This window comes from Enhydra lutris, unplaced genomic scaffold, assembly GCF_002288905.1.
Source record: "Enhydra lutris kenyoni isolate GAN:26980312 unplaced genomic scaffold, ASM228890v2 scaffoldscaffold12, whole genome shotgun sequence".
In the NCBI taxonomy this organism is placed as follows: domain Eukaryota; kingdom Metazoa; phylum Chordata; class Mammalia; order Carnivora; family Mustelidae; genus Enhydra; species Enhydra lutris.
In genome coordinates, this window is record NW_019154096.1 from 65,093,210 (window position 1) to 65,116,272 (window position 23,063).

Consider the following 23,063-nt stretch of genomic DNA (forward strand, 5'->3'; position numbering starts at 1 on the left):
CCCTAACAGTCACTTCCTTATCTCCCAAATCCAGGTAGCTACACCAGGTCCTAGCACAGAGCCGACACTGGCCCTTCTACGTCTCCTGGAAAGAAAGGCAGCCCCGAGCTTGCCGTGGGGTTAGGAAAGCCGTGCTAGACCTCGCTGTGCAAGCCCACAGAAGCTGCCCACAGACACTTGAGGGCCCGTCAGATTTATGCCCGGTGTCTCTGAAACACGCCCTGCTGGGAGGTTTGAATGGCTTATGTGGCGTCGGTGCCCTGGTGTCTGTGGAAGCTGCAGGACCCGTTGGTGGCCTTCCCAGCTGCTGGGCGTCCTGACTTACCTCTGCCATGACACATTCTCCACCCTGAAGTGTGGGACGAATATGAGGTAATCTTGTTTTTTTTTTTTTTGTTTTGTTTTGTTTTTTTAAAATCAGATCTGGTTAACACCCCTCAGGCCGGGGTAAAGTGGGGCACTGACTCCCTCTGAACTCTGGCCCCTCATTCCACAGGAGGGGCTCTGGCTCCTGAGGGGCCCCACTCCACCCAGAGGCAGCACTGGTGGGGCCGCTGCTGAGAAAGCAGGAACCAGGCTCGGTGGCACGAGAGTCACACCTGAACCTGACAGGCTGTGGCTCAGCCCAGCCCACAGGGTGTTCTGGGTCACACAGGATGTGGTTTTTTTAAGGGTGGGGAAGTGTCTGCCTTCACCTTTCACCCTCCCTTCCTTTGCTTCAGTTCTGAGCCCCTGCTCCGAGTCTGTACGCTCTCACACGTACGTGCACACGCACATACATATGCACTCCCACAGAGGCACACACACGTGTGCACAGTTCTCACATGCAGGCACACATGTGGCTCTAACACACTCTTCACTTCCCATTTTCTGACGTCTAAAAATAGTCTCATGTAACCCTTCCTTCTCCATAATTCCTCATCGTCCCCTTATCACTTTTGGTAAATTCTCCATCATTCCAGTTGCGTGTGAACATTGAGTAAAAACTGCCTCTGAAGACGACCCCTCAGGTTAAATCTCTGAGAGATCCGTCATTGACAACTACTCTCCTTCCTACAGAGGTGAAGACGGAAAAAAAAAAAAAAAGGAGTAAGAGCCTCTTTTGTGTTTCTGACGACTTCTGAGGAAAATGACAGTAGCTTTGACGGCAGCCACTTACCTCCAGGACTTTCCCTGTGATAAACTGGTGACAGGCCTCGCATTTCACCCCGAAGAGCCCCTGGTAGTCCTTTTCACAGTACGGAGCGCCATCCCTGCAACACAGAAGGCTGTTCAGCTCCTGAGAGGGGGCTGAGGGGCAGGGAAGACACCAGGACCCTATTTCTCGGAGCCCTTCTCCACAGAATGGAAGCAGGCCGTGCTTCTCCCCCGCCCAGCATTTGCATGCCTGGGGACCTGGTCAGACATGATCACAACGCAGGGACCCAAACGATGTGGACAGAGGGCTGTGGTTCTCTGGGCTACACAGAAATTACAGCCAAATCACCACATGATTACCACTGCTGCTTCCCTGTTGTCTCAAACAGCAAAACACGGGCACCATTCCCTCTCCCCACCAGCCAGATGGGCTTCAGATGTGGTAGCAGTGTTCACCCTCCTCTGAGGAGGCCCCAAGGCCACCTTCCCCTCACAGCTTCCTTGAGCTCACATGCCAGGCCCTCCCAGCAGCACTGAGATGCCGTGTCCTCCGCCCTCAGGAAGCCCGAGGGGCACAGGGCCTTCTCATCCAGCCTCTCAAAACCTCTTTATTAACCTCAGAGGATAGTAAACATGTAGTTTTCTAGGTGTGCCCTTGAGGGGAAAAAACCAAAAAGCAGCACTGCAGAAAGCCCAGTTACCTACTCCCACACAGCCTACCGGGCTAGTTTAACATCCGGGCACTTTCCTGTCTCTTCTTTCTTTGGCTGCGCGTCAGAAATCACCTGTGAAGTTTCTTCCTTCTGATACAGGTGTTTTGGCTTCTCCCCGACCTATAGAGTTGGATTTCCAGGGGGTGGGGCCCATGCTACTTTTGCGGTTGTTGTCTCACTCTATTCTTAAATTAAATTCCCTTAATTTTTTGAAAATTTTGAACATTTTCTGAAGCATAGGTTTATGGGGGAAAATTTTCCCTCATTGCCACTAGACCCCCCCATACTCATTCCTTCTTTCCTTAACTCAAAAGGTAACCACTGCCAACTGGCTTCTCCAAGCTGCGTTAAAACGCCACCACCACCACCACTTCCCCTCCTCCAGCTGTTATCTGCGCCGGCATCGGACTCTAACAGGAACCCATTCCTGGCAGGTTGTTTGGTGCGTTGGTTCCAATGGGTTCAGTGCTTAGACCCTGTGTGGTCTCCTTTAGGGTATGTGTGTGTGGGGGGGGTGTCTACAAATACGTTCAAGACCTAGAAGGTGGTCAAAGGTTTACTAGTTCCAAATAGGAAAAAAAAAAAAATAGGGAAAGTAAAATGACTAAATGCTTAATTGATGACAACAGATAGTGCAACATTATGTCAGCTTTGCTAATTGCTGAATGAGGCAAGGATTCCCACTTCATTAAATGTATTGCAGGCAGACTATGGCAACAGCCTCAGAATAAAATTCCTGAAAACTAAAGAAGTTGTACAGCAGAAGTTCGCACTGAGGGTGGGATGCATATGTCTCTCATTCTGTCCCGTGGGGGGGTGGGGGTGGGGCTGGGACCCCAGCCTTACTTGCTGATGTACTCGCCGGTGAGAACTTTCCCGCAGGACTTGCACTTGAAGCACCCCAGGTGCCACTGCTTGTCCAGGGCCAGCAGCGCCTGCCCGTTCTTGATGTCTCTCCCGCAGCCGGCACAGTCTGGAAAAGAGCAGCCGCTCACCATTACTCCCCGTTTTTTCTGCAAAATCCAAGCACGAAGCCCAGCTCTGAACCCCGGTGTGTGCCCGCCTGCACCCAACAAACAGTTACTTAGGCACCACGTCCTTCCCCTCCTTTCCCTGTATCCTGTCTTTCTTAGCCTCACACAGCTTGGGAGCTTCAGGGACCCCAGTGGATCCAGGGGATGGATGTCCTTCCTCCGTACATTGCCTTCGTGGTGACTGACATACCCCGAGCTCCAGCTGGCCCACAGAACATTTCATTACGCTGTCCTGGCTGTGATCTTTGGGAAGCTCTCCTACGCTTCTATGAATTGAGGGCACATGTGAGTAGTTGAGCATCACGTGCTGAACACCTCACCCAACGATATATATGGGACACCTGGAAAGACGCCCGTGAATCTCATTTTTGTTCATGGGACTTTCCTGCCTTATCATCCTAAACCAGACTTTGGAAGATGCGTGACCATCAATTGAATAGCTCTTAATTCCTTAGCTTTACATTCTCCGTGGCAGGCTCCTGTGAAGCAGATGAAGGAGAAAGTGTTTCTTTGTGGTAAAGGGTGTGGGCTCTGGAAGGAGCTGTCCTGGTTCCTGGGTCCCAGCCCAGCTCAACAACTTGTTGGCCCGCCACGTGACCCAGGCCAGTTCTCTCCCCTTCTAAGCCTTGGTTTCCTCGTATGGAAGCTGGGGCCTTATGAGGGCCTGTCTCAAACCTCCGATGAGGATTCAATGAAGTAATGGTTAGCACTGAGGCTGGCACATGGGAAGTGGCCCTGTAAACATTTCCTATTATTATAATCGCCATTATTCTGATGATTAAATACCTCGTTGTTAGGAAGTTGAGTACTTAAAAGAACCCAGAAGAAGGTAAACTGATGCAACCTTTTGGAAACATCCACTGACAGTTAAAATCAACGCAGCTGAGCAAACGAGACCCAGCTTTGCCGGGAGGTTGGCCATAGTGTCCCTGCAGATTAGAAGAAACACGGAATATAGCAACGCCCAGACAAGGCCAGTCGGCGCACAGAATGATGAAACACCCCCCTCTTCCGACCACATGTGTGACTGCTGCTCCTTTACTAGTGACACTCCTAGCCCTATTTCAACTCTTCTCTCCTCCTAGAAAAACTTGGTGAGATGCGCAACCATGGACCTGTTCCTGTGTCTTGACAGCACCCCGCCCAGAAGGGCTCCCGCTGCCCAGCCTCCCCCTTAATACCACCCACCAAGTGCTCCCATCCTATGACATTTCCTCCAGAGAGACTCACGATGACTCCCCTGCTGTTCTCCCTTGCTGCGGCTTACATTAATTTCACTACTTTTCCTTTTCTTTTTTTTGACTACAGGCATGTTTCTGGTGAACTTTGGTCAGTGGGTATCAATCAATATACCTTTAGATCCAGCAACTTCCTGTATAAGATTTTAGTCTACAAAACAAATTTCAAAAGAGTATGTGCGCGCGCGCGCGTGTGTGTGTGTCTGGCATGTGTCCATGTATGTATTTCCTGAGGAAAATAAATTAATTTCCTATAGCACTTTTGTAACAACAAAACTGAAAAGAGCCAATGGAGCCATACTGAGGAGCTGGTTACATCAATTATGGTAGAATCTGGAATAGAGGAATAGTATGTATTGTTAAAAAGAATGAGGTCAGTTTGTGTGCTGACATGGAAAAATGTTCAAAATAGATTAATTTTTAAAAAAAGCAACCTATGGAACAGTGTATGTAGCATAAGTTAATTTAGAAAAAAACAGTAAAGGCTCTATATGTATTTGCACACATGCTTGTATAGGAAACAACACATTTCTTGAAAAAAAAAAATCTTAAGATACTTTTCTCTGTGAAGGAGGACTTTTTACTTCGTGTCCTCTGTGTTGTTTGAATTATTTTTTTGTTATCATAAGAATGTAAAAAAAATGCAAATATTTATAAAGTTAAAAATATAATTGCTATACAAGTTCTAAATTATTCCAGATTAAGATTTCTGTAAGTATTGCCCACTATTAGCTGAATGTGTATTATATGATCACAAAGCATTATGTAGTTTTTTTTTTTTTTAACTAGAGTTTATGTTTCCCAGCATCTCAACAAAAATCTTTATGAAGGGGATATCACACCTGGTAGTTTACTACAAGTTGACTAAGTGGAAGGCCATGATATTTGCTCATACGTACAATTTTTAAAGGTTAGGAGCATGGGATCAGTAAGGTGAATTGACAATTTTTTTTTAATTGACAATTTCTAATCCACGTTGAACTGATTTTTTTTAGTTCTTCTGATTAGATCACGACCACTAGGTGGCAGTAAAGATTTACAATAATAAGGAAGATGCCGGGTTGGGTTTTTTTTTTTTTTTTTTTTAAGTCAGAAAATAAATTTTAGAGATGGCTTTCAATTTTAGATACTGAAAACAGTAGGGCTCAGGAGGGTTGGCAGAGCCATATGGGGTCTGTCCCTGCACAGTGCTGAGATCTAGGGAGATGGAAGGCCTGGGGATGGTAAGAGCCCAGGCTTTGGAATTAGGACACCAGGATTAATTTGGTCAAGTTACCGTCTCTGAATCCCCTCTTCTTCATGTGAGAAATGCCAGCTGTGACATGCTTTGCATAATACTTAGAATGCCTGGTCCATGTTAGCCTCTCAGTGTGGCTCTACCTTTCTTTGGTGGGAGCAGAGCTAGGACTAGACGCCCCATTTCTGGATGGTTAAGTCTTGCTCTCTTTACATGAATGCCCAGATATCCCAGAGCTTTGAAAGCAGCTGAGACACAATTTGAGAGCGACAGCAACTTCTCTGACCATTCTGCACTGAGGGTTTCGGATGAACCAGGCACCATGTGAGGGCTTTATAGAGAGGGGACCGTTTATTATTCAGTCATATGGTCAGAATGCCTGCCGTCTGGACACAGGTGGTGTCCCACACTTCTCAACTCCTCTGTGCCCTGCAGCGTCCTATGGACGGCAGATGTTCTGCAACTGACTTCGACAATGGTTTACAGAGAAGCATTCACCGAATGCTGAATGTCTAGAGCGAGGCAGCTGGTAAAGTGGGGCCAGAAGCAGAGATGGAGATGAGCCTCCTTCCTCCCAAACCTTTAGACATAAACCAAGCAAATCAAAGACCACCTCCTAGAAGGTAGAATACCGGTCCCACTGGCTGAAACAAACTATTCCGGCATTTGCCGCAGAGGCTGCTCACTCATTCCTTTCTGGACAAAACCATAAATTCTCCACTTATGCCTGATGTCATGCTGGGAAAAGTGGAAAAGATGCAGAGACAAAAGGATTCGTGCTGGGTTGTTCACTCCTCCCATGCTCATCCCAACTAAGCTCTTGTATAAAGAACAAAATGTCCCATTCTGTATCTTCATGGTTTTCAGCTGTTGAGAAAATTGTTTCCACATCACTGAAGCAACTGCCGGTAAATATAGAAAAGCTGGCGATTGGCACAGGAATTATTGCCGAAGTCGGAAATCGGTGACTACGGAGCAGCATCAAGGAAATCAAACCTTCTAGCAACTTGCCAGTATTCCACCAAAAACAAAGAATCACCAGATGTGAGAAGAGAAAAACACAACCACCATAAACACTTTCCCTCAAGCCTTTCATTCGTGGCACCAAGAGCCAAGAGAGGAACAGGAATTTGGTGACTTACGTCTGAGTTAAACTAATATCTAATGACACATCTGGTTCCATATTTGTATCACTTTGTTCCAAGGCCACAAATACCCTTGAGAACAGGGATCCTGACTGTCTCCTTTTTTTTTTTTTTTTGGAGGGGGGCATCAGGTCACGCACACCTGGGCTTTGAAAGTATTGAAGTTGAAGAAGGTGACAAATGGCTCTCAGCGAGAAAACTTTTTGTGTTCCCAAGCCGAGAAAGATGTCCTCACCTGGACAGCACTTAAGGTCCTATCAGATTGATACCTATTTTCTCCTTGACAACGATTTCTGCCTTTTAAGAATTTCTCACTTGGGAAAAGTAGGGCCCAAATGATGTCTTACTCTGTGAGGAAGCCTCTCTGGAGAAGAGGACGGAGGACGTGGAGCTCTAGAAAAGAAAACCAGGTAGAATAAATATTCCATCTCCTAAAGAAGGATGCCAGGAATATCCTTGAGGACTTTCCAAAAAACGTAGGTTCACCTGATGATTACCAACCCCCATTTCCTACCTACTTCTGAAATCAGAAATTTGAAAGTGCATGGAGGAGTTAGCAGGGAGCTGTCCACACAGCGGGAGGGTGGGGGGTGTTCTCTCTCCTCTGCTGTGACAGGGATTAGAGGACCCTGGGAGGAAGGACCTAGAAGTTTACTGAGTGGGGAAGCTCAGGCCCTAGCACTCCTATGGGTCCAAGAGAAGCTTGGTGTTAGAGTTCTTGGAACAAACTCATTTGAATATCCTATACCTTGGAAGCATTCATAACCAGAAAAATCTAAAGCCTGCTGAATTCGGAAGATTTGGAAGGCAGGAAGCTGGTTGGAGTCTCCCCGCCCCACGTTCACTTCCACCATTTGGCTCATTGTGGGATGCACTTAAGTCTTGTAGCTGGTACCCACGCCCAAGCATCTAGAACGAACCCACCGGAGAAGGTTGCCTGCTGAGGCTTGGGGACTTCATTAGTAAGAGGGTAGAAGACTACAAGAAGCAGGACCTGAGGCTGGGAGGTGGGGGGAGTTTGTTGCAAGAGGTTAACCTGAAAATGCATGCTTTTGTCAAGGAACTCAACGTGCACCCCCATAAGAAATGTCTCCAGCCAGTGTTAGCTGAGAGAGCAGCGTGACAATGCCAGGTTCCTAACACCTCGTCCCTTCTACTTCCAATCCCTCTTGTCCCTGACTGGCCGACAAAGGAGCCACAGGACAGAAAGGAGGTAAAGAAAGAGTGGAAGATGTCGTGTCCACTGTCGGTCTCTACTTTGGGTCGGGTCTGAGCTGGGCCAGAGTGTAGCTCTGAAATGGATATGAGGATCCAGTCGGGATTCCTAGGAGCTGAAGGTGACCAGACAGCTGCGGGATCTGCCTAAGATGGGATTAAGGGTGGGAAAGGGAACTCTGATCAAAGATAATACAAGTAATGAAAGGAAAAAAACAAGGCTGTTCACCGGTCTGTCCCACCTGTGCTTTGGTCTGTTGCATATACAAATCGTGCATTTCCCAACAGTCAAGGACTTGGGAAGCAAAGAGACCTGGAGTGGAAATCCAGCTCTGACATGGAGCCGAGGGGCATCAGGTAGGCTAGGTAACCCATTAGTTTCAGTGTCTTCATCTGTAGAATGGGTAGGTTGGCAGTACCCACCCTCCTGAGTGTATATACACTCAGCGTCTGTTCTCACGCATGCAGTAATCTCACAAAACCTGCATTTCCTCTTCCCTTCAACAAACAGTCAAGGCCCATCATCAGCCCCCGGGGAAGGCATTTTGGTCTCTGTGGTTCGGTCCTCATCATCCCATTACCATTACCATTATTATAGTTACTATTCAGCTTTTAACTTTGGAAAGCTCTGGCGTGAGGGTTCTCTCCACCCACTCTCAGGGCTCCTGCTGACCTGGAAGGGCAGGGATTATCTGCATTTTACAGATCACAGAACATCGAACAGCCGGAGGGACCTTCGAGACTGATGCAAACGCTTCACTTTCCCTCCAAGATACCGGGCCCTGGGTGGGCTTCAGCTTTGCACACAGCCATGCGGCCGGACAGTGTCCAATTAGCTGCACAGTGGGAATCTTCTGTTCTCAAGGGCACATGCACTCAACTCTGCAGCTCACAGAGCTTCTCTGAACCCAACCTCCACCCATGGGTTTGTCTTTCTGATGATCATCTCTTGTGTTATCAATGGGCAAAAAGAACCAGGATGGCAAGGGAGCACAAGGTGTTCACTGGAGAGGGAAGACTGTGAAAGTAGAGAATTGTTGTGCAAATTAATATTATTAATAAATAATAATAATAAACCATTGTCTTGTAAATTCTAAAAGGGACCAGAGAGAGACTTTCCTCCTGCAATTGATGCTTGCTCACGTCCTGGGATGTTATAAAATGTCCCCAGGGATTTTGAGTCCGTTCTGAGTATTTCCTTACTTTGCTGAAAAAAAAAAAAATTAAAAATTAAGAATAAAAAGAAACCAGGTTTCAGTATTTAAACCGTTGCTCATATAAGCTCCAGCAAATTCCAGGTTTTCCTGGAATCCTTTTCAAAAAATAATAAAGAAACAGAAACTCTATTTGTTATTACCGGAGATTAGCACACAGGGTCATGGCTGTGCACGGGGGATGAAAAATAAACAGAAGCAAAATTGTTTCTTATTTAGATCGTTATTATTAGAAAGTAAAATAAGACTTTGGAGACCCTGTAAAATATTCAAGTGGTGTCCTTTTAATAGAACGTGAACTAGAGGCCCTTTACCCCTGGCCAGGACTCGGACCAAAGAGCTTCAAGATTAAAAAAAAAAAAAAAGAACAAAACCAAAACCAAATTTAAGTTCCAGAGTTTGGCTCACTTGAGATCCTGAATTTAATGATGTTGGATCTTGACATTCAACTCTTCCTACGGGACGTGGATTTCTCCTTCACTGTGGGATAAAGTGGTGCAGGAGAATAGCTGTTCTATCCAAACACGAGGGAAAGGAAGGACACAAGAGGAGAGCGAGCTGTTTCTCCCAGGTTAACAAGCTGCCTTTGACACAAGTCTTCAACCCATGTCAGCTCAGCCTTGGACACATGGATTCCCTCATGGGAATAACAGTTTGGAGGCATGTGGTGGTTGCTGACTTCACACAGGACAGATATTTCCAGTTTGCTAGGGTTCCTATCCCTCCGCAGAGTCTAAATGTCTATTGCTCCCTGGTGTCACTTTGAAACTGACCTGTGCCCTTAGGTGACCAGCCTGGCCTTTTCTGTAGGCCTTCCAGTTTGCAACCCACAGATGAAAAAAAAAATCTAGACTCTCTTTATGTTATTATTATTATTTTTTTTTAGTAAGAGTTGGCCTAGAGTTTTAAGGTCTTTAAGATGTAAAGGATTTGGGTATTTGAAAACCTTTCCTTGACCAGAAAGGCCACATCATCCTAGTAGTGATAGGAATGTCAAGCTAACAAGTGGTTATGGTTGAATGTTGACTTCCCTTTATCGTCTGTGCTGCTCAGTGTGGTCAGGTTCCAGATCAGACCTTTATGAATTGACAAATATTGACTGTCCACAGTCCAGTTTTTTTGTTTTGTTGTTGTTTTTGGTTTTTTGGTTTTTTGGTTTTAGTTAAAACCAAGTCACCAAGTTCTTTTTTATCATGTCGGGTACCGGGTCACCATTCAAAAGGATAGAGAAGGACAAAAACACACTGTGAAATCTGCAAACATGTTGGGCTAAGCACTTCTCAAAAGCACATTCTGACTTCTGAAATTCCAGGCCACCATTAGCCAAAAGAACAATATGAGGTCATGAGATAAATATTGGCCTTGGGGTTGGGGGGGAATGTTCATGCAGGTACAAGGTACTTGCCGGTCTATGGCAAAAGGGAGTCTCAATGCTATAAGTACTTCATATCTCAAATCACTAAAAATGAATTCTTTTCAAAGGTTATGTGCTGCTTAAATATTTAACCTTGAACCAGACTTTTCCATAATAGCTCATGTCCGGGCTTAGGTCAGCTGCTCCCTTTGCTATCTTGATGGCCACGATGGAAACACCACAAGCCAGAACAGACTGGGACCTGCTATTTTAAGTGAAGGTTCTTGTTGTCTTTGGAAAACAATACTGTGCCACAACAAGCTTCGTAGGCTATAATAGCAACAGGTTATCAGCCTTCATCAGGAAAGTGGAAGGCAGGCCTGGCAGCAAGACTTTTTCCAAGTCCTCTAAATCTTACCTTTTCTTCTCTTAAAACTGTGTGTCGCATATATGTACTTAAGGAATTTCAGTTACATTGCTCATAATTTTTATAAATATGGACCATTTACACATTTGAAACTTCCCATTCTAACCTCTAAACCAGTACTCACAGAATTCTGTTAGGAGTTACGCATTCTCAAGGTCAGGAAGTCCTTTCCTTCAACTAGTATTGTGTGTGTGTATTTCCCATATTCATGACCAGGATCTGAATGGAAAATTAAAAGGAGCCAGATTGTTGCCTTTCCTCTCCATTAACTGACTATGAAATCACTAAGTAGGAACCTCATGGCTAGTGCTGCTTGGCAGGTTGATAAACATCAAAGAAACAGAAGACAGTCTATCATGGACTTGGTACCAACTCAGACCTGCACCCCAAAAGCATTAGAATGGAGAGTCTGAGAATCTCTGCCAGTTGCCTTTGGAAGATGGCTTTGAATGGCCCATGAACATGCCACAGCACTTGGCACCGGACTTGAGAGTGGTTCCAACAGGCCTTATTTCTCACTGGGTCTCCCAGGACTTGTTTGCAACACAGTGAATGATATGGGAGCCCTACACACAGCGAGGATGCCAGATACTGGAGACTATGCATTTACAGAACAGAACGTGTACTTTGGAAAGGATATTGAAAACTGATTACAAGTTGGGAACATGAACATCTGCTTAAACATGGTGTCCACCGCCTTGCATAAGAAACTCCTGAACGACTACTCTTCCACTCTCTGAACTAGAAATAAAAATTATAACACGCTGGGGCACCTGGCTGGTTCAGTCAGTTGAGTGTCTGATTTCAGCTCATGTCATGATCTTAGGGCTGTGGGATCAAGCCCTGCGCTGGGTTCTGTGCTTGGCACGGAGTCTCCTTGTCCCTTTCCCTTGGTTCCTTCCCCTGCTCTTTCTCTCTCTCTCAAATAAATCATAAAGAAAAATGATAACATGCTTGTATTCCCTGGAGATGTGATGAGATTCTTTGATAGGAAATGAAAAATATTAGTATAAAACATTAGCACTATTTTGTCATTTGCTCTCATTTGCAGGTTTAAGGTCCTATCAAGGAGAACTCCATGTATGTGTGTACACACAGGCCCACGTGCGTGTTTTCAGAAGCACAGCTAAAAAATGGAGATGGGCTACATTCATGGAATAAACCACCATCCTAATAAGCAGAGTCACAACAGCCAAATTCCCAAATAACAATTTCAAAAGCCCAGCTGGTGGAGGATAGACCCAAAGGTTCATGGCTTTTCAGGCCCTTCCCCTGCACTGCCAGGCTGAATTTGCTTCATGTGGCTACTCAGCATCATTTCTGATGATGCACACACATCACAGGGATTCACCGGAGATCAAAAGTAGGATTGCCTTTTGACTAAAAGTGCCATCAGGACAGCAAGAGGAAGTTGGAGAGTCATGGAAACAAAGCCCAATCCTGCCTCATCATGGGATGCTCTTGGAAAAGCCTGTGGTCCCACGGCAGCCTCAAGGAGGCTGATTTCCAGCTTGCATGGGTGAGGAGTTCCAGCCAAAGCCTCAGTGGTTCCCATGGGGCCTCCCCCAGGACAGAGTGAATGACTTTGCACCTAGCACATGGCTCCGCTAACATTTTTCTGTGGGCTTGGAGCACTTCTTCTTTCTGCTTAGTGTATAATCCAAACATGCCTCATAAACATTGTTTGATCCCTGAGCCATCCCTCAAAAGGGCACCTGTTACCTGTATTTGTGCAGGAAGACAGAACTAATGTGTCTGAAGTTCAAAATCTGAGTCCTCAGGACTATGGATACTCTGCTGGACAAGGTGGAGAAAACTGAGGGTCAGACTTCTCCCAGCAGGACTAAGTAGTCCTCTGCTCAAGTTATGGCCACCAATGGAGGAGAAAAACAGGTAGAAGAGAGGAGGGAAGGAAGAGTAGGAGAGGAAGCAGGAAGGTGCCCCAGATGAAGGCTGCCACCTGGGGCCATTCAGTGGCATTCAGCCTGCCACATGGTGAACATTAGTGGACACCAACCCAACAGTTTCTGGGGGAGATTCAGAAAATTTGGTAGCCACTGCTTTTGAGATTTGAGATAGACCTTGTCAAACTCCTCTTAAAATTGTACCAGGACTCAGATGAATTAAAAACAGGGGCTCAGACCAATACTTGTCCATGCACGTGCACAGCAACACTATGCACAATGGCCAAAAGATGGAGATGACCGAACGATTCACTCACAGATGACTGGATGAACAAATTATGTATTTTATCCACATAATGGAATATTATTTAGCCACAAAAAGGAATGGAGTACTGATACATGCTACAACCTGTGTGAACCTTGAAAACATGCTAAGTGGGAAAAGACAGGCACAAAGGGGCACTTACGGATTCCATTTATTTTTACTATTTAAAATTTTTTATTAACATATAATGTATTATTAGCCCCAGGGGTACAGGTCTGTGAATCACCAGGTTTACACACTTCACAGCACTCACCATAGCACATACCCTCTCCCCAGTGTCCATAACCCAACCACCCTCTCCCTAACCCCCTCCCCCCAGCAACCCTCAGTTTGTTCTGTGACATTAAGAGTTTCTTATGGTTTGTCTCCCTCCCGATCCCATCTTGTTTCATTTTATATATTCCATTTATATGAAATATTCAGAATCCATAAATATGCAGAAATGGACAGCAGACTGGTAGTTGCCAGGGGCTGGGAGGAGGGAATGGGGAGGAGCTCCTTTATGGGCTTGGAGTTTTCTTTTGGGGTGATGAAAATGTTTTGGAACTAGACGGAGGTTGTGGCTGTACAACCTCGTGAATGTACTAGAATGTTCACAATAAAATGGTTTGTTTTGTTATGTGAACTGCACTTCAATGAAAAATGTATCAAGAAGGGTTGTGCTTGTACTGGTTTCCCTAATTTGGTTGTGAACTTTAACCTAGTGAAGAGTTCTGTGATAAATCTTTAACTGGCTGTGGTCACTCAGCATACATGAGCTCTTGCTGCAGGGGAAATCACACTTGAGCTCGAGGTCAGTTTCTCAGGTTCTGTACTCATTAGCAGACATCAGCTCATTTACTCCCTCCCAGAGACAGGAAGAAGAAAAGGGGTAGAATGTCTGTTTCAGGACTTTCATCATGTGACCAGTCACTTAACATGTACACACCGAAGGTCACAGAAAGGGCAAAGTGCATTCCTTTAGTTTGGAATAGGGCTTTTGTTTTATTTTATAAAGTTAGCATTATTTTATTTATTTATTTTTAAAGATTTTGTTTATTTGACAGACAGAGAGCACAAGCAGGGGGAACTGCAGGCAGAGGGAGAGGGAGAAGCAGGCTCCCCACTGAGCAAGGAGCCCGATGTAGGGCTCGATCTCAGGACTCTGAGATCATGACCTGAGCTGAAGGCAGATGCTTAACCAACTGAGCCACCCAGGTGTCCCACATTATTTTATTTTTAATCTACTTTTGTTTTAAATAGGTAATTCATATATACACAGTTAAAATTTTTTTCATAGAGTAAAAATAATTTCCTTCTCTCCCTCCCTGTTGGAGACAAGTACCACAAGTAATACAGTTTCTAAAATATCCTTCCAGGACAATCTATAGGCTCATACAACTCTTGATATATACAATTAACTTTTTACTGCCACTGAAAAACTAGATTCAACTGAAGAATGCTGGTCCAATCAATAAAATTCTAGTTTTACTGATATGTTGTTAGAAGGTGTTGGTCTTACTATGTACAAGGCATATCTAGTGAAACGATGTCATTAACCTTCCATTCACTAAGGCACTTTTTGTATTCACTTTTGCTTTCATCTGCATAAATCACACCAATTCCCTATTAAAGCAGAAACTTCTCTTCCTTTCTTATAACTGAGATGATCGAGTTCCTGGTGAAGTGAAAAGATGTGTCACTCTGGGATCTTTATGTCTGACTCATCATGGTTATGGATTTCAGTCTGGAAAAAAATCTGAATATTAATGTTTCTCTGCAATGACCCTCTGGCTAGTATATAAATTCCAAACCCTCTCATACCCTCCTCCACAGCCAGCACCGCATGACTGGAACTGACACACCAGGTTAGACCCCTGCCCCTCCAGGCCAGGGCTCACACCTGAGACTCCCAGAGAGGTGAGCCCTCCCTCCAACCTCACGCTTCAAGTTGGGGGAAATATCTTTCTTGGCACTTCTACTTAAAACAAAATGAAACAAAACAAAACAAAACATGGGGCGCCTGGGTGGCTCAGTCAGTCTGCCTTTAGCTCAGGTCATGATCCTGGAGTCCTGGGATCGAGCCCCACATCAGGCTCCCTGCTCAGTGGGGAGTCTGCTTCTCCCTCTCTCTCTGCTGTTCTCTTTCGCTCTCTGTCAAATAAATAAATAAATAAGTAAATAAAAGCTTTAAAACAAAACACCAATCTGTGATACCGTCATCAACAAATTTATCTGAAGCAATAACTGCTTCCCCTTTTATTAAATAAGGGAGTAATCTGGTAAATATGAAAATAAAGGTGATTTTTAAACATGCCAATTCCCCAAACCACACATGTACCTGAGCTGTGCCTGTATGATTTCCCGAACCACAACAGCCATCTTCATTCTTCTTCTTCACTCGTTCATTCAAACAGTAGTCAGAACTCCCTGGACCTGGGAGCTAAGACTTAGTCCCTCAGAGACCCTCCAGGGTTGGCATCAATTCACTCGCTCATCAATGTGCCATGTACTTGCTGTGTGCATGGTGAGAGTCATAAGAATCAAAAAATATATACACAGTCCTTGTTATTAAGCAGCTCATAGTCTGGCAGGAGAGATGAGCACGCAGAGAACTAACACGAGACAGTGCAGTCATTGCCTCACTAGAAACGCAAAGCACAGCTCTGGGCAAGACACCTGTGCATGGGCCCCTTCTTTAAGCTAATTCAAGGCTTTCAGTCCTTTGTGCGACCCTCAAAAGAGTAAATGATTTTTGAAAAGACATGTGAACAGGATGCTATGAGAAGAATTTATATAAAGTTGTACACATCTATAGCACTTAACAAAATCCAGAAGAATGTTCACCAAAATGTTCATAGAGATGCTCTCTTGGTGATGAGATTTCAGGTGATTTTTATCTCCTTTTTGAACTTTTCTGTAATATTTGTATTATTTTACAGTGGACACCTACACCCATTAAAAAGGTTGTCATTAGCCCATTTAGAGAAAGAGATGGCTTTGATTCAATTTCCAGAATGCTGATGTAGGGCTTTCTGTGCTAGACCTTGTGAAAGAGAGAGAAAATAGGGTCCCTATATTAATGGGGTCATTATCTTGGTGGTAGAGGTGGGCACCAAACTAAAATGCAATAGGTTATGTACAGATGTTGTATTATCAGTTGTGACAACTGTCTCAGAGCTATGTTAAGTATAAAATAAAGTTATGTAGAATATATAAAGAATTGGGCTAGTGGCTGGAACATCATTGGTACTAAAAGAAATGTTTGTGGAATGAGTGAATGAATGAATGAATGACATCCTATAGTCTTTCTTGAACATTCACATTCTTCATCTTTTCTCTCTCCTCTACCCATAATCAATGATCTCCCCAACCCTGATCCCTGATCCCAAATAATTGATTTTGCATAGGAATATCCCCATTACTACCTCAATCTTTCTAGAACATGGCTTTCATCTGGTCATCCTCCAGTTAAAAGCTATCCTCAGGAGCTCCAGGTTGCCAAACTCCTCAAGGCCTCCCGAGCCCTGGTCCTGTCACTCTGTTTTTCCAGGTTCATGTCTCAGGACACAGAACAATAAGGCCTTTGGTTTACTCATGTTTCCCCTGCATCACTTTTTTTTAATGAACGCTCTCCACATTTAGACTGTCCTCTCTTGCATTATCTCATGCATTATAACCCTTCGAAGTAGTTATTTTCTAATTATTAGATGAGGACAGTAAGATTCTAGAACATCAAATAATTTGCCCGAGGCTCCCTGGCTAGGAAGAGGGAGCATTAGGATTCTAATCCAGGCTTTCCGACATGTAGAGGCCATCATTTTAACCATCATGCTATGCCTTCTTCTTTTGTTCCCTTCTGGTTCTAAGTATCTCTAAGCTCAAGTTCTAGTCTTGTAACTTCCACAAAGAATAATGGCTAATGTATAGATGAGCTTATTAGACATCATGAATCTTTTAAACACATTACTCATACAAATCCCCACAACAACCCACTGAAAAATTAAGTATTATTGTTTCCCATTTTGTAGGCAAAGAAATGGAGATAGAGATTGAGTTCTTGAGCGCTGTGCATGGTGGAACTGGGATCAGAACTGGCTACAGCCTGTCTGAAACACATACACCCTCTGCTACAGGATGAAAATGTCTGAAAAAGGAGGAGCAGATCTGGCGTTGGAGACCCTGCCACAAAACCCATCACCATGAGTCAAACTCCCACAATCCATGGACTAGAATGTCTGGATGTGTTCTTCCTTCACTGGTTTTTATACTGGTGGAAAACATCAAAGGAGCAGATAAAGACAGCTATCATGAACAGCAGAGTGAAAAAAGTAGAGACACAGGAAGTAGTGATGGTCCTAACAAACACTCAAAAATAATGCCTGAACAGTAAGTTATTTTTTTTTTAAATAAGAATACGGCATTTAGGGGCACCTGGGTGGCTCAGTTCGTTAAAGCCTCTGCCTTTGGCTTGGGTCATGATCTCAGGGTCCTCGGATCGAGCCCCGCATCGGGCTCTCTGCTCAGCAGGGAGCCTGCTTCCCTGCTCTCTCTGCCTGCCTCTCTGCCTACTTGTGATCTCTGTCTGTCAAATAAATAAATAAAATCTTAAAAAAAAAAAAAAGAATACGGCATTTACATATATGTCCTCATTTAATCCTACAAGGTAATTATTACCATCCCATTTTATGGATAAGGCAATGGAGGCTGGAAAGGTAAAGAGAATGTCAGCAAGCGGCAGAGCTAGAGCCTGATCTGGGCAGTCACACACCAGTGTCAGATCATCACAATCCCACCCACTGTTAGGTGTCTCAGCAGACAAATCCCACTCAACCCGCAGATGATTTTTTGGGAGGGAACAGAAAGAGAAAATAAAAGTCATCTTGCAACTATAAAAAGAAACATAAAATAATAGGAAAGTTCTTCCTCCCCTTTGAAAGCGTGCACGTGATTCTTTATCTGAAATGATTTAAATTCAGGCCAAGCCCAGCATTTGCCTTGATACCTGTAGGAGTTCCAATTGCAGTTTTCGGAATAATGACAATGCCGTGCAGAGGGGGAGGAGGGAGATGGGTTTGGATGTATTTGTGTGTGGGTGGTCATTGTGTCAATCCACCAAACCCACACGCAATCAGACACTAGTCAGACACCCTTTGAAATGGGAAGGTAGACAGCAGCCCACTCCTGCTCAGGGGCCTGAAATAGACATGAGCTGTGCAGCAAACAACAATCCAAACCCCGGTTCCCTACATTCTAGGTTGCCACACACATATTTTCCCCTCACAGGGCTCCTTACCCCATGGGAATCCAGCTCAACTCTGGCAAAGACTGGGGGAAGAACTGGGCTGTAGAGGAGTGCCCATAACCTTCTAGTTGGACTTAACGTCTTCTGGATGTCAATTTTTATTTTTAAAGCATGGATCAGCTGGACATAGGCAATTGCTTTTTTTTTTTTTAATAGTAAAGCCAGTTTAATTAATGTTTATCACAACCCTTTGAGGTGATTTTTACTATTATTTCCATGTTATAGAAGGTTTATTCCTTATCGAATTCAAATTACATCAGACCGGATGCAGCAAGAGTTTTAACTAATTCAGGGCGATCATCTTTAGTGGAAGTAGTTTTTAGGAATAACTTCCTCGTGGTTTCCATTCCTCAAACCTGGCGACAAAAGGAAGGCGGCTGTGGTGTGTAGAAAGCGCACAGCCCTTGGAGGCAGGACACTCAGGTAAATGTGCCGACAAGTCAGGCCATCGCCGGAGGCTCTGCAGACAGTGATGCCCACCTTTTGAAACCGACATCAGGGACGCCAGTACGGCCTCTGGAGCCAGCCAGACAGCCTGGGTCTGTAACTCAGCTCCACTGCTTACCATCTGTGTAATCTTGGACACATTAACCTCTATGGCCCTTTGTGTCTTCTTCTATGAGAAGGAGATAGTTATAGTACCAACCTAGTGGGTGGTTATGTGAATTAAGTGAATTAAAATTCATGGAGCAGTTATAAAGGACCTGACCCACAGTGAATGCTACGTGAGTGCTTGAAGAAGAAGATAGAATAAATATAAAGGTTAAAGGAATGATTGTAAGGTGAGATCACAGGCACGCCCCTGAGGGTCCTCTCTAAACCAGAGGAGGACAGCCGGGTAGCTCCCAATGGGCTGTAGTAGAAACCACGCCTGTTTTGTGTGGTCAAGCAGACACTGTTTTGTGCAAATTCTCATCGCATCATTGACTTAGATCTGTGGACCACCCTTCACTTCTTCTCACACTGTGTCGCACCTCCTAGGCAGTGAAAATGGGAAACAGCCACCCAACGTGAAACAGAATTGCAGTTCAGAAGAGCAAGTTTGTTTTTGGAAAGAACATTCCAAAGGAGAAAGAGGACCTTAACTCTCATGTACTTCATTGACTCTGAGCAGCATCAAAGAGGCATTTCCTCTTTCACTTTGATTTAGGGTGATTTGCCAACTTTTAGACATTTTTAAAATAAGAATCAAAGTCACATCAGGATAAAGGTGATTCTCACGGAATCACATATAACGACCAAGTGTCTTCTAATTACACTCTAGTGAATTCCAGCAGCTTGCCGAGAATTCCCTTGCTCTAGTATCTATGTGCCTGTCCCGCTTGGGTATCCATAATAAGAGCTCTTTTTTAACACCCCACGTGCCCCATAAATGTTATTTAAGTACTGATCTAAATAGACAAGTACTTGTTGAAAATAAAACTGTTCTGACCAAAGCAGTAGCATAGAAAAGAGATCTCATCCAAGGAGAAAATAGGACTTGGTCCAACAATGGGCACACATGCAATTGTTATTACATCTAGCATTAAAGATACCATAAATTTGGGTAAGATACATATTTATACTTAAAATTTTTATTTCTTCCTTATGTGTATCACATGGATGTCATATAAAATGGAAAATACACATAAAGCAAAAAAAATGTTTATTAGAAATTGGAATAACCATTTTGGTAATGATGTGAAGAGAAAACCCATCCCCGAAATGGATGGGAGATAGGACAGGAAGCCTTTAAAAATACCTATGTCTGATTCTTAAACCAAATAATGAGGAGTATGAGATGAAACAGAAGAGAGCCCAAAACTCAAAAGACCTGCCTCTAATCCTGTCTTATTAAGGGACAGCTTTGGTGACCTTATGTATGCCCGTGGGCCCTAATGACCTCACCTATCAAGAAGGGTATGGGGCGCTGGGCTGGCTCTGTCAGCAGAGCATGCGACTCTTGATCTCAGGGTTGTGAGTTCAAGCCCCACATTGGGTGTTGAGTTGACTTAAAAAAAAAGATAGTTGGACTGAAGGACTCTACAGATTTTGAGGACATAGTCATTCCTATTATAGGCCTTTGGACATGACCCTCTATTAGCAGCTGTCATTCTTTCCTGGGATTCACAAAATCCTTTTTCTTTCTTTCTTTCTTTTTTTTTCCCAAAATCCTTTTTCTTTTTCTTTTTTTTTTTTTTTAAGATTTTATTTATTTATTTGTCAGAGAGAGAGAGGGAGAGAGAGCAAGCACAGGCAGACAGAATGGCAGGCAGAGGCAGAGGGAGAAGCAGGCTCCCTGATGAGCAAGGAGCCCGATGTGGGACTCGATCCCAGGATGCTGGGATCATGACCTGAGCCGAAGGCAGCCGCTTAACCAACTGAGCCACCCAGGCGTCCCCAAAATCCTTTTTCTTAACTAGATTGAAAACCTCCTCCAAAGTTTTTGGTAATGTACTTGCGAAGTAGGCTGTCCCACACAGTTGGGATGACTATTCCCACCCTGGCTCACCTCCCCAGTGACCTGCTTGGGGTCAGGGTAGTTAGAAGAGTGAAGCCCTGCTATGGTCTAGGACTGGGCCTTGCCTTATAGCTCTTGTCCTATTCAGGCTGCCAGTAATTTATCAATAGGACATATAAATTCACATGCTAAGGATCCGGCTGTGTTGAATAAGATGCACGAATACATCTCTTTTCTTCTTTTCTCCCAACGGTCAAATCCAATTTCTATGCAAATGCTTTGGTCAGAACATTCTTTTTGAAAAAAAGGTATAAGGATTCTTCTTCTTTAACAAAAAATTTGGACTCACTGCTATGGATTGCCCAGAATTCCTCTAGAGCAGAAGTGGCTTATTTCATTCTTATGTACTGAGACTGGAGAGGCTTAATGGAATTTGGTGCAGATCTCCCAAAGATTGGCAAAATCTGCAGAAACCAAGGCAAACCTCTGTTCGACTTCCTAACGCACCAGGAAAGGAGCGGAAGAAGAGCTTCACTGTTTGGTGCCAGCGATCAGACTACATTTCACTTAAAAGTTAACTGACTTACCCAGTGTTACTTACTAGAAGAAACAGTGTTACTAGCTCTAGGAGGGAAGTCTGCAGGGGGAAGGTCTGGGAGCAAGTTAGTGTCTCTGGATTCCCACATGTCAGACAAGACCTCGTCATAAGGAACTACAAATCCCATGTATCTTGTTCCCACACTTTCTTCAGATTCTCCTTAAGGGTCACCTTTGAGAGATGTCTCCCTCGACTGCCCCTTATAAATGCTGCCCCTCTACCCTGCATTTTCTTCCTACTTTAATTTAGATATTAGATCTTTTGGTGTATGCACTTATGGTCTGCCTGTTCCTGCTAGGAAGTAAGCCTCGGGAGGTGCTAACTTTTTGTTCACGCCTGGATGCCCAGTGGGAACGACATCACACATCGTAGGTGCTCAGCAAATTATCTGTGCAATAAATCAGTGTTGGAAACCCTCCCAGTGAATAAATATTTAAGGATAACAGACATAAAGAGTTAAGGGTAAGTATAAATCATCACCTTTGCCCTAGGCACTGTGGGGATAGCTTTTTTTTTTTTTAATATTTTATTTATTTATTTGTCAGAGAGAGAGAGAGCAGCAGGCAGAGCAGGCAGAGGGAGAAGCAGGTTCCCCGCTGAGCAGGGAGCCCGATGTGGGACTTGATCCCAGGACCTCGGGATCATGATCCGAGCCAAAGGCAGACGCTTAACCGACTGAGCCACCCAGGTGTCCCAAGGGGGACAGCTTTTTTAATACACAGAGCTATCAATTCCTTCACCACCAAATGTTTGCACATCTCAACCACCATGACTAGGGAATGGGCATTTCTCATATAAAGTGTTATCCTTCTTTTTCCTTCATTTACTCTCAAAATGCAGTTTGATGTGCAATGCTATTTACGCCTTTTTGACATAAGGGAGATGCTTCTCACTGCACGGATTTTAGCGAAGGCTTCACGTTTTACCATCGCAAATGGCCTTAGACACGATTATGCTCAGCATTTGCTTTCACAGAAAGGAAGGCACTTGCCTAAGCTACCTTTGAACTACAAGTAACTCATGTCAACGGGTGGCTGGGACACTTACTGCCGGAGCAGGAGGCTTCTTTAGGGCTGGACGACATTGGCTGTGCGCACAGTTGACAAAGGCAGTCTCTCCCATTGAACGTGACTCGGTCTCCGGGTGGAAATGGACGTCTGGAGACAGAAAGACATTGCCCTCAAGGTTATTCCAGCAATTTAATTTCTTTTCCTTACCCCTTCTGCTTGCTGCCCCCCCCGTGCCAATCCATTTCTTTGAGGAGCAGCAGCCAGAATGTCTGAAATGCAGTCTTAACCAAGCCAGCCAGCTGGATATAGTCCAAGCAAATAAGCATGCCTCATTTTGAGAAGGGAGAAGGCACTGCTTCTACCAGCATCCAGACAGTAAATGGAATGATTTACCTCTACTCATTAGTGGAGGGATTGTTCCAACAAGTCACCTAGCCAGGTACACACGGAAAAATTTTCCATTTTCCAAATGGAAAATCCTTCAAGAAGAAATATTTTAAATGCCATAAATTCCTATTCAGGCTTAAGGCCCCTGCCCAGGAGAACTGGTTACGGGTCAAGCATTAACACTTTCACTTCCCTAGACCTACGTGTTTCTGTACCTAGTTAGACTTTGTCCCAGACATCTGACTGGGTGAACGGGGTGTTTCAGTGCTGGAGACCCAGTTCCTGGTGGAGAACTACAACCGTGCTGTAACTACCTGTTTTAAAACTATTAGCTTCTAAACACTTAAAAAGAAAACCATTAGCTTCTTTTCAAAGAGGTAGTTTCCTTTTGTGCTATTTGT

At 44.3% G+C, this 23,063-nt stretch overlaps 1 protein-coding gene across 7 annotated transcripts in view; it reads right to left on the bottom strand.

Moving 5' to 3' along the window:
- LOC111145422 (actin binding LIM protein 1) overlaps positions 1-23,063 on the bottom strand; it is a 200,155-nt gene that overhangs the window by 107,527 nt on the left and 69,565 nt on the right. For all 7 annotated transcript variants that reach the window (XM_022500299.1, XM_022500305.1, XM_022500302.1 and 4 more), the window contains 3 exons: positions 22,313-22,422; positions 2,697-2,823; positions 1,160-1,253 (listed from right to left, as the gene is read on the bottom strand). In XM_022500299.1, coding sequence (XP_022356007.1) covers positions 1,160-1,253; positions 2,697-2,823; positions 22,313-22,422 — 331 coding nt within the window. The remainder of the gene's footprint in view (positions 1-1,159; positions 1,254-2,696; positions 2,824-22,312; positions 22,423-23,063) is intronic.